Source organism: Leucopleurus acutus (genome assembly GCF_964270905.1).
Source record: "Leucopleurus acutus genome assembly, chromosome: 2".
In the NCBI taxonomy this organism is placed as follows: Eukaryota; Metazoa; Chordata; class Mammalia; order Artiodactyla; family Delphinidae; genus Leucopleurus; species Leucopleurus acutus.
The window spans coordinates 123706858-123718416 of record NC_139143.1 but is presented as its reverse complement, the minus strand read 5'-3'; the positions used below and the strand labels follow the sequence as shown (position 1 = coordinate 123718416).

Sequence of the window (11559 nt, the reverse complement as noted above, 5' to 3'; positions counted from 1 at the left end):
TTGTATCAGTAAATAATTGCCAACTGTTAAAATATTGTGAACGTTTTTAAAGGGAGAAAGTATTTAAAAATAAAAGAAGCTCTTAATATTTGGGACATACCACATAAAATATATCCCCAATGAATGATTCAATAATATTCTTCATTTATGAATGACAGCTGACTTCTGAATTTATTTTATTTAGTTACTTTTCATAAGAAATACTAGTATGATTATATAAAAACATATGCAGCTCGGAAACCCCATGAGTGGCTTAAATTGTTTTTAATTTTATCCATTTGGGCACGAGAATTGAAACAGTTAACACTTAATTATATGTAATAATCAGGTGGTGAAAACATGGGTAATTTACATGAAGACTTGAGGAAAAGCAAATAAAGATTTTATGAAGTCTTCATTTTAATTTTGTAACAAATGTGATCTTATGAAGACATTGTTAGGAGACAATTTTCATAGATGTCTCATATTTCTGCACATCTTTTGAGAAAGGGCCTGGACCACCTTTTTCTGGACTATCTTATCAAAGATGTTTGTAGAGCAAACAGCCTTGAAAGATATAGTCCCTTTTTTCCCCTCCTTCCCCCCCACCCACATTCTAAGCAAATGGGGGGGATTAGTGTACCATCCAATATAACAAAGGAAATGTCTGCTTCTGGAGCAAAGGTCAGGCAGGTTTACTGTCCATTATAAAAGACTGGATTCCTAAACTAAAAACACACCTCTATGATAATAGATGTCACTCCCTCTTTTTTTTTTTTTTTTTTTTTTTTGCAGTATGCGGGCCTCTCACTGTTGTGGCCTCTCCTGTTGTACAGGCTCCGGACGTGCAGGCTCAGCAGCCATGGCTCATGGGCCTAGCTACTCTGCTCATGTGGACCGGGGCACGAACCCGTGTCCCCTGCATCGGCAGGCGGACTCTCAACCACTGCGCCTACAGAGAAGCCCATGTCTCTCCCTCTTTACCTCACCCTATGGGAACTAGATTTCAGAGATCTGGAACACATGCTGAAACACTGGTACTGCTATTGCTGTGAGTAATAAAGGAGTTTTGATGTCAGCATTCAAAGAATAATCTCTCCTTTTCCCCTCCCCCTCTTTATCTCCTTCTTTCACATACATATAACATGAATATTAAGTTGACCCATAATCAAGTCTCTTAGAGGAAAAATACAGTTTTACTCTCTCTGCCTTGTTCTTGCCTGGGCCATCTGTGTAGTTCAAGTCAACATCACAGGTTAGGGGAGACCCTTCGGGAGAAATGATTTTCAGATTTCAGAATCGTTGATATTTTAGAAGGGGCGTTCACTGCATATAATAAGGTGTTTGGGCCATTACCCCTCACAAGGTAGTATAGTGAAAATAATGTGAGGGTTTGGCCAGGGACCCTTAGTTTAATACACTACCATTTCTTCACAAAGCATGACTATTCAAACTGTTAAAAAAAAGTCAACTGAGTCATTTTTAAAGGTCTACTGGCTTTACTCAATGATTCATGAATCGGGCAGCATTTAACCCAGCAGGTAGAAAGGAGCTCTGAGGAACTGTGCAAAATGAAAGACTTTTATAGGCAGAAGAAAGCAGGAACAAGGAAGTTATACTAGGCCAAAGAACAGGTTGGTTATTGCAAAGTAACTTTTCTTTACAGGATGTCAGAAGTCTATCAGGCACATTACCTAACTAGTGTTGATCAGGCAATTCCTGATTGACTAGTTTAAGATTCTATTTCTGGGAAAGCTGCAATTGTAATTAAGTCTCAGTTTGGTGACATAGGGCTTACAAAACTGGCTACTTTTTGGGTCCTTGGCTTTGTTTTTAACAATACTAAGAAACACTAGCAAAACAGTTCCAGTCATGTTTTAACAGCAAATGAGTTTTCCACAAATTTTGGAAAATGTTTGTGGTACTAAGAGCTTTTTGGCTTAGGAACTGTTGAGGATTGTGGTTCTAGAGCTGTGGGTTAAAGGGAAGAGAGGTTGAAATAGACATAAGTCTGCTTATATCTGAAGTTTAACCTGGTGCCTAAATCCAACTGGTGGCCTGGAGCCACCAGTCCACTTTCAGCAATACATTGTTATTTAATTTTCTTCCCTTTAAATCTTTCATATGGAGATGGATAGCAAGGATCTAAAAGGGATTTCTGTTTTTCTACTTTCACTGAACAAAATATCAGTACACAGTTTCTCTCAAAATTAGTCTTTTTTCCCATTTAGTGAGAGAAATAGGAAGATAATCTAAATTTCTAACTTCTAGTATGAATTTTCTTCTATTCCTTGAAGCAATAAACAATGGCCCTTGCCCTTTCAAGGGAGAGATATAAGAAAGGACATTAATATTAGGTGTTTTTTTTTAATCCTGTCCTTGATCATGACCATTCAGATGACAATCCTTCCTGTTTTTTTTTTTTTTTTTGACTTTCAGACAATTTTATTTTTTATTTTTAATTGAAGTATAGTTGATTTAAACTGTTGTGTTCATTTTTGCTGCACAGAAAAGTGACCCAGTTATACAAATATATACATTCCTTTTTATATTCTTTTCCATTATGGTTTATCTCAGGACACTGAATATAGTTCCCTGTGCTATACAGTAAGACCTTGTTGTTCCTCCATTCTATATGTTATAGTTTGCATCTACTAATCCCAAACTCCCAGTCCATCCCTCCCCCACCGCCCTCCCCCTTGGCAACCACAAGTCTGTTCTCTATGTGAAAGACAATTTTAATTGCTACATATTTATCTTTTTAACTGTTTAATTGAAGTATATCTTACATATAGGAAAGTATACAAACTATACATGTATAGCTTGATGAATTTTCTATGTATTTATTTATTTTTTTATTTTTTTTATTTATTTATTTTTTAACATCTTTATTGGAGTATAATTGCTTTACAATGGTATGTTAGTTTCAGCTTCACAACAAAATGAATCAGTCATATATATACATATATTCCCATATCTCCCCCCGCCTGCGTCTCCCTCCCTCCCACCCTCCCCATCCCACCCCTCCAGGCGGTCACAAAGCACCGAGCTGATCTCCCTGTGCTATGCGGCTGCTTCCCACTAGCTATCTACCTTACGTTTGGTAGTGTATATATGTCCATGCCTCTTTATCGCTTTGTCACCGTTTACCCTTCCCCCTCCCCATAGCCTCAAGTCCATTCTCTAGTAAGTCTGTGTCTTTATTCCTGTTTCACCCCTAGGTTTTTCATGACATTTTTTTTTTTAAATTCCATATATATGTGTTAGCACACGGTATTTGTCTCTCTCTTTCTGACTTACTTCACTCTGTATGACAGACTCTAGGTCTATCCACCTCATTACAAATAGCTCAATTTCGTCTCTTTTTATGGCTGAGTAATATTCCATTGTATATATGTGCCACATCTTCTTTATCCATTCATCCGATGATGGACACTTAGGTTGTTTCCATCTCTGGGCTATTGTAAATAGAGCTGCAATGAACATTTTGGTACATGACTCTTTTTGAATTATGGTTTTCTCAGGGTATATGCCCAGTAGTGGGATTGCTGGGTCATATGGTAGTTCTATTTGTAGCTTTTTAAGGAACCTCCATACTGTTCTCCACAGTGGCTGTATCAATTTACATTCCCACCAACAGTGTAAGAGGGTTCCCTTTTCTCCACACCCTCTCCAGAATTTATTGTTTCTAGATTTTTTGATGATGGCCATTCTGACTGGTGTGAGATGATATCTCATTGTAGTTTTGATTTGCATTTCTCTCATGATTAGTGATGTTGAGCATTCTTTCATGTGTTTGTTGGCACTCTGTATATCTTCTTTGGAGAAATGTCTATTTAGGTCTTCTGCCCATTTTTGGATTGGGTTGTTTGTTTTTTTGTTATTAAGCTGCATGAGCTGCTTATAAATTTTGGAGATCAATCCTTTGTCAGTTGCTTCATTTGCAAATATTTTCTCCCATTCTGAGGGTTGTCTTTTGGTCTTCTTTATGGTTTCCTTTGCTGTGCAAAAGCTTTTAAGTTTCATTAGGTCCCATTTGTTTACTCTTCTTTTTATTTCCATTTCTCTAGGAGGTGGGTCCAAAAGGACCTTGCTGTGATTTATGTCATAGAGTGTTCTGCCTATGTTTTCCTCTAAGAGTTTGATAGTTTCTGGCCTTACATTTAGGTCTTTAATCCATTTTGAGCTTATTTTTGTGTACGGTGTTAAGGAGTGATCTAATTTCATACTTTTACATGTAGCTGTCCAGTTTTCCCAGCACCACTTATTGAATAGGCTGTCCTTTCTCCACTGTACATTTCTGCCTCCTTTGTCAAAGATAAGGTGACCATATGTGCGTGGGTTTATCTCTGGGCTTTCTATCCTGTTCCATTGATCTATCTTTCTGTTTTTGTGCCAGTACCATACCGTCTTGATAACTGTAGCTTTGTAGTATAGTCTGAAGTCTGGGAGCCTGATTCCTCCAGTTCCTTCTTTCGTTCTCAAGATTGCTTTGGCTATTCGGGGTCTTTTGTGTTTCCATACAAATTGCAAAATTTTTTGTTCTAGTTCTGTGAAAAATGCCAGTGGTAGTTTGATAGGGATTGCATTGAATCTATAGATTGCTTTCGGTAGTAGAGTCATTTTCACAATGTTGATTCTTCCAATCCAAGAACATGGTATATCTCTCCATCTATTTGTATCATCTTTAATTTCTTTCATCAGTGTCTTATAATTTTCTGCATACAGATCTTTTGTCTCCTTAGGTAGGTTTATTCCTAGATATTTTATTCTTTTTGTTGCAATGGTAAATGGGAGTGTTTTCTTGATTTCACTTTCAGATTTTTCATCATTAGTATATAGGAATGCCAGAGATTTCTGTGCATTAATTTTGTATCCTGCCACTTTACCAAATTCATTGATTAGCTCTAGTAGTTTTCTGGTAGCATCTTTAGGGTTCTCTATGTATAGGATCATGTCATCTGCAAACAGTGACAGCTTTACTTCTTCTTTTCCGATTTGGATTCCTTTTATTTCCTTTTCTTCTCTGATTGCTGTGGCTAAAACTTCCAAAACTATGTTGAATAAGAGTGGTGAGAGTGGGCAACCTTGTCTTGTTCCTGATCTTAGTGGAAATGCTTTCAGTTTTTCACCATTGAGGATGATGTTTGCTGTGGGCTTGTCGTATATGGCCTTTATTATGTTGAGGAAAGTTCCCTCTATGCCTACTTTCTGCAGGGTTTTTATCATAAATCGGTGTTGAATTTTGTCAAAAGCTTTCTCTGCATCTATTGAGATGATCATATGGTTTTTCTCCTTCAATTTGTTAATATGGTTTATCACATTGATAGATTTGCGTATATTAAAGAATCCTTGCATTCCTGGAATAAACCCCACTTGATCATGGTGTATGATCTTTTTAATGTGCTGTTGGATTCTGTTTGCTAGTATTTTGTTGAGGATTTTTGCATCTATGTTCATCAGTGATATTGGCCTGTAGTTTTCTTTCTTTGTGACATCCTTGTCTGGTTTTGGTATCAAGGTGATGGTGGCCTCGTAGAAGGAGTTTGGGAGTGTTCCTCCCTCTGCTATATTTTGGAAGAGTTTGAGAAGGATAGGTGTTAGCTCTTCTCTAAATGTTTGATAGAATTCGCCTGTGAAGCCATCTGGTCCTGGGCTTTTCTTTGTTGGAAGATTTTTAATCACAGTTTCAATTTCAGTGCTTGTGATTGGTCTGTTCATATTTTCTATTTCTTCCTGATTCAGTCTTGGCAGGTTGTGCCTTTCTAAGAATTTGTCCATTTCTTCCAGATTGTCCATTTTATTGGCATAGAGTTGCTTGTCAGAATGATCAGTAAACCAGGTGAAGAAGCTTTCTGGTTCCTCATGCTGTCTCTTCCTGCTGGCTTTATTCTGAGTTTGACTTGAACGTTTTGTCAAATCCTTTCCGGATTTCCATTTGATTTCAGTGGACTTTGAAGATGGATCACCACTCTCATTCAGATGAAATTCTTTGGAGAGAACTTTATTTTCAAAGTAAGGGTTTTCATCAAAATAAAAATCTATTCTGTAACCTGATTTAATATCTTCAAATTCTGTCACTTCAACTCTTGTCAAATAATGCAGCGCCTCTTCATCCTCCTCCCCAAGCAGTGCAGACACTTGTGGATGGTTAACAAGTGTTGTTACCCAAAAATTTGGGATTTTGGCGATCAATTCCGACCTCTTCTGAAAAAACGGTTGGCGGAGTTTGTTATATTTCTGTTCTACTTTCAAAATCTCCTCACTGGCTTGTTCGTTAAGTCTGTCTATTTCATTTTGTACTTCATCAATATGTTCAATTGCTTCTTGCTGTTCTTTTTCTGAGGTCTCGTCGGCCCCGTCGTGGTTGGAGTTGAGCTCCTTTTTACTGACTTTGGCCGCCGGCGCCGACATGGTGCTCTCCGCGGTCGGGGGGGGAGCGGGGAGGGGGAGAGAAGGGAAGGCGAAGGGGGCGGGCAGCGGCTTCCCCTCACGCCACACGCGTGGGCGCTCGCTCGATCCGGCCGCCTCCTCCGGGTGCTCGCTCGCTTTCCCTCCCCCTGGCTCGCGCGCGCTGCCCTCGCGGCCTGACGACGAGGGAGGGGCTGGGGTTGCGTGCCGGGCCCCGGCCCGGGCTCCTGCTTACGGAGGGGAGGCGGCGGCGGGCGGGCAGGCTGCTCTGCTCCCTCACTCACGCTCCGCGCTCCAGCTAGCTGCTCCATCTCCCCGAGCCGCCTCCTCCTCCACCTCCTCCTCACGGCCCTTCCTGTTTTTGCAGGAGCAAAGAGACAAGAGTAAGGAAAAGTCTCAAGATCTTTCCTCCTTTGGATGCCAATATTAACTTAATACGTAGTTAAGTGACTGAGGCCCAGGGAGGCTAGATTTCCCAATCTGTGAAGTGGGAGAATTCTCCAAAAAGGATCCTTGTGAAAATGTGATGATACATGCAAAAACAATTTGTAAAGCATAAAGAATTATGTAAAGGAACATGATTATTTTGACGAAAATAAAAGGTTGTTTAAGCAAATATGTGCTTTTTAAGCTAGCTGATACTATTAAGAGAACTGGGTTTGGTAGACATCTTTCCGTTCCTTGAATTACAAGTCCCTCAAGGCAATGGGTCAAGCCATGCTCATTTACGACTTTGCTAGAGCTCCTAAAATAATGATTTGCTTTTAAAAATCATTCAATAAATTGATGTAGACAGAATTATCATTTTGAATATTAAGAAAGTAATGTGCTTTAAAAGAAATGTGGCATAGAAATATGTTAGAAGAGCACTTTGTTAAATTATGTAGAAGAGGTAGTTTAAAGAAGTTGAAGTTATTTTAATTCAGAGGAGATAAGGGTAAAAACTAAGTAGATGGATGTATATAAGTAGAACAAAGTAAATGCAATTAAATACACTAAACTAAATAAAAGATTATTCCTTTTGAAATTATTACTTTCTACAGATTGTTATGATTTTTATTTAATTTGATATCCTGGTTAGAATTAGAGCAGCGAGAATTATGCTTTACAATTACCATGTAAAAATATAGAACACTTCATAAATTTGCACATTATTTTTGTGCAGGGACCATGCTAATCTTCTCTGTATTGTTCCAGTTCTAGCCTATGTGCTGCTGAAGTGAGCACTAAATTATATCATAATGACTAAATCTAAACAACTATATCAATGGCTTAAACAATCAGAGAAAACTGGTCTAAAATGGACCTGAAGTGTTGATGTAATAAGACATTAGGTACAGTGGTCATATGTGGGCATTACATCTCTAGCAGGACACTAGATGGGAGTTAATATTTTTTATCTTCATAGTAAGAAAGAACTATGGAAAAATTCACCTATATCTTAGAAGGAAATTTTAACAGACCTATATTTAATAAGTCAATATAAGAATAGATATTCAACGGTGAATCCATTGAAAACTAAAGAAATGTATTACCCTGGAGACTGCCAAAGAAGAATAATAGTTTTAAATGTTGACTAAGTGTTAGGCAGAGTACTAAATGCTTGCATGTATTATCATCATAACAAAACTATAATTGGGACTTTTTAAATATTAATTTTATTGATAAATAATAAAACTCAGAGAAGTTCAGAAATTTATCCAGAGTCATACAATTAATAACTGATGATGTGGGGATTCAAAAATATGCCTTACTAGTTTTTAAGCCTATACAATTATCACATAACATCATTCTGGGGTTGATTCTGCTTTCTGTGATCAGTCTTGCCTCTCACTGTTGCAGCCCCCCCGTCGCGGAGCACAGGCTCCGGACGCACAGGCCCAGCGGCCATGGCTCACGGGCCCAGCCGCTTCGCGGCATGGGGGATCCTCCCGGACCAGGGCACGAACCCGTGTACCCCGCACCGGCAGGTGAACCCTCAACCACTGAGCCACCAGGGAAACCCCTGTGATCAGTCTTTAATGAGGCAGTCTTTAACTATGATCCAGGCTTGTGATCTCAACTCAGCCTGTCTAGTTTGAATCCTTGGTCTGCAGCTACTTAATGTGTGATCTTGAGCTAATTCCTAACATTCTTAAGGTTCACACTTCTCATCATAAAATAGAAAACCTATAATAATATAGGTTTATACTTTCTTATAATACTTTCTTATTGGGTCATTTGTGTACTACACTGTAAACCAAGGAAGAAAGAGGCAGCAGATAGAAAGAGTGTTGTTTTAAGCATTAATTGTAATGATAGATTTGGTTAAAAAATTAAAAATAAAAACACACCATTTACCATAGTATTTGGTAATAAATAAAGTTTACTTTTATTAGAAATGCTATCAACTGCTACAGTGTTCCAAATACTTATGACATTATTAAGGAAGAGAATATGGAGAAGAAAGTCAAGTGAGCCAGGGTAAAAATCCAGAGACACTTATATTGAGCAAAACAGAGGAGAAAAAGAGCCAGAGAATCAACAGTTAGATAGGGATTGGGAGGGTTTGGATAGAACCGTGTCAAGGAAGTTGAAGGAAGCCAAGCAGGTGTCAGCAGTGATACATACTTCAGTGGGCTTGAGGAAGAGACAATGTGAAAAGTGACATTGGGGTAAGTAGGGCATAAATGTGTTTGTGTGAGGTTGACTTGTCAAATATGTGAAAATTTACAGAGTGTATCCAAAGAGTTCTTAAACATTTTGTGTGTTAAGTCTGTTCTCCTGTGATTTAATCTAAATATTTTCATAAGAATGGCAGAATGCTAATAGATAGTATGCAAGAATATCTGACAGCACTGGCTCATAATCATGTTGGCAACTTGATTAAAATCAAATTATGGCTCATTTAAGTGAGAGTTAATAAAACAACATCTTTGTTGGCATTTGTTAATGTCTATGACATTACCACCACCTTCCTCTTGAAGTTCTCCAATTCCTTTGATACTTTTTTTTAGATCCTGATGTTTCTCATCTTTACTCCTCAGGATTTTTGCATTGACCATTCCTTCTGTTTGGATTTTTTTTTTTTCCTACAAACTATTCATTCTTTCAATCTTTAAAACAACTGAAAAGTCACTTTCTTTTAAAAAAAATACAAAAAACAAAAGAACAAAAACACACTTTATAATATAACCCTCCAGACTAGGTCTTACTCCCCTGATACACATTCATCGCTCCCTATATATTGGTTTGTTGCATGGTCAAATCGTAATTAAAACTCTATTTTTTTCTAGAGAAAAAAGATATTTTTTCTATCTTTATTTCTAGTCAGTCTTCATCCTGATTAGAAATAAAGGTCCACAAGTAGAGGAACAATGCTTATCTATTTTTAGATGACCCTCCAGTCATTTACATATGTTACTGTCTGTGGAGAAACAAAAAAAGACATTCCCCTGGACTGAGGGTCTTTTCATCATATTTTCATCTCGAAGATATAACACAGGGTCTAGCACATAAATTGTTGAATATATCCATAAATGATGTCTAACTTTCCACATCTTTAACATTCCACGTTTGCACAGAGTAGCACTGGATAGGTAGCTGGTACTCTGCTAGATACTGTACGTCATATGCTCCAGGTGTTCATCATCCAACTGAGCAAAACATAAAACCACACGTGGAACAAAACAAATGAGCAAAATAAAAATAAATGTAAAGAAAATAAATTATATTTCAGCGCTTGTAAAGTTAAAACCTGCTACTTATTTTGTCTTTGAGCATGATACATTTTTCCAAAGAAGGTATTAAAATCTCTCTATAGGCAAATATGCTAAGGTATAGAAACTCGCTATGTGAATCTCTTAGCCTGGAGTCAGGTCAGGAATACCACCTGTGAAATATTGTAAAGTAAGTATGTAATTTGACAAGCCAGGCAAGGATTTACTTATTGCAGTGTTCTAAATCTTTTGTTCTTAGTTTCATCCCTCAAAGTGTTCAAAGGTAGCTAAACAGCATGCCAGATCAGGCATAGGGAGTGTAGCAATTGCAGAGTAGATACATTTGTTCACTTTGTGGGTGCATTATTTACAGCATTGTTGTTCTGGTCGTCAATTTGAATCGCATTGTTCTCGCTCTTATTTATGAATGTCATTTGCTCCCCTTGTAGTCATACCTACCTCTTCCTCTATCACTTCCAAAATCCGTAGGTGAGCACAATACACAGAGAAGGAAACACACTGGCTGTGTCTACACAGAGACTGTGAATCAGTGAAGTCAGCTAAAGGACTATAACAAGCAATGGATCTTAGATGCCGACGGAAACCCAGGAGCAAGAGTATGCGCTAGAAGGGCAGAGTAAGGAAAAGATTTGAGGACAGGGTTTATTGAGGGACAAATATAAAAGTCAATGATCTTAAAAAATCTACGATTCTGCAAATTAATTCTAACAATCTGAATTCTTCTTATCTCTTCTAGAAGCGTTGCATTAATATGTGAATAAAAGGATAAGAATTCACCATCGTCTACACTAAAATTCTTTTTGATGTTATGAGGAAAGTAAGTCATGGTATCTCTATTACTCTAATTTCAGAATAACATTTTCTAAATAAAGCAGCAAAATCACTAGAACTCTATCTGAGTCCACTAACACTTCTCTCTCCCAATGTTCAAAATGTTTCCAGGCATTTGGTGAACCTGTAGTTCCTATAAGGAAAGAATTCTTACCTCATTAATAAAACTTAGCTTTATTGAAAGCTGTTTATTGCCTTGCTAAATTGCCACCAGCTACTGCTCTTTTGACCTCATAGTGTCAGCTTTTCTTTTTCACACATGTGCACTTGATTGTTTTCATTGAAAAAGGTCTTCAGCAGTATTCAATATCTTTACCTGTTAGCAACACTAGTCTTTACTCTGGCCTGGTGCTTACAATGGAAAGAACTTACAGCACTAAGTGTCAGGCCCTATGCCCAAACTAGACTGCATTTATATTATAAAGAGTAAAATAATGGTTATTTTCAAAGGGGAAATGAAATGTGTGGTGACATAATGGGGTTTGAAAGAATAAGGATTATGGGGCAGTAAGATATAAGAAAAAGAAATGTGAGGTTATATAATAATCAAAAGGTGAAAAATGATTAAGCTGCCAATGCCAGCTTGCCTTTTTTTGAAAAACTACTTTGTTTTCCATGA

The 11559-nt window shown here is 37.7% G+C and overlaps 1 protein-coding gene across 1 annotated transcript; it reads right to left on the bottom strand.

Moving 5' to 3' along the window:
* Positions 1 to 985: 985 nt before the first annotated feature.
* Positions 986 to 6714, bottom strand: LOC309974479 (protein SET-like; the record flags this gene model as incomplete). Its single annotated transcript, XM_082859121.1, has 2 exons — positions 5741 to 6714; positions 986 to 1028 (listed from the first exon to the last, which is right to left on the bottom strand). The coding sequence occupies exons 1-2, from the start codon at positions 6391 to 6393 to the stop codon at positions 986 to 988; spliced, it is 696 nt and encodes a 231-aa protein (XP_082715247.1). The 5' UTR covers positions 6394 to 6714.
* Positions 6715 to 11559: the final 4845 nt, after the last annotated feature.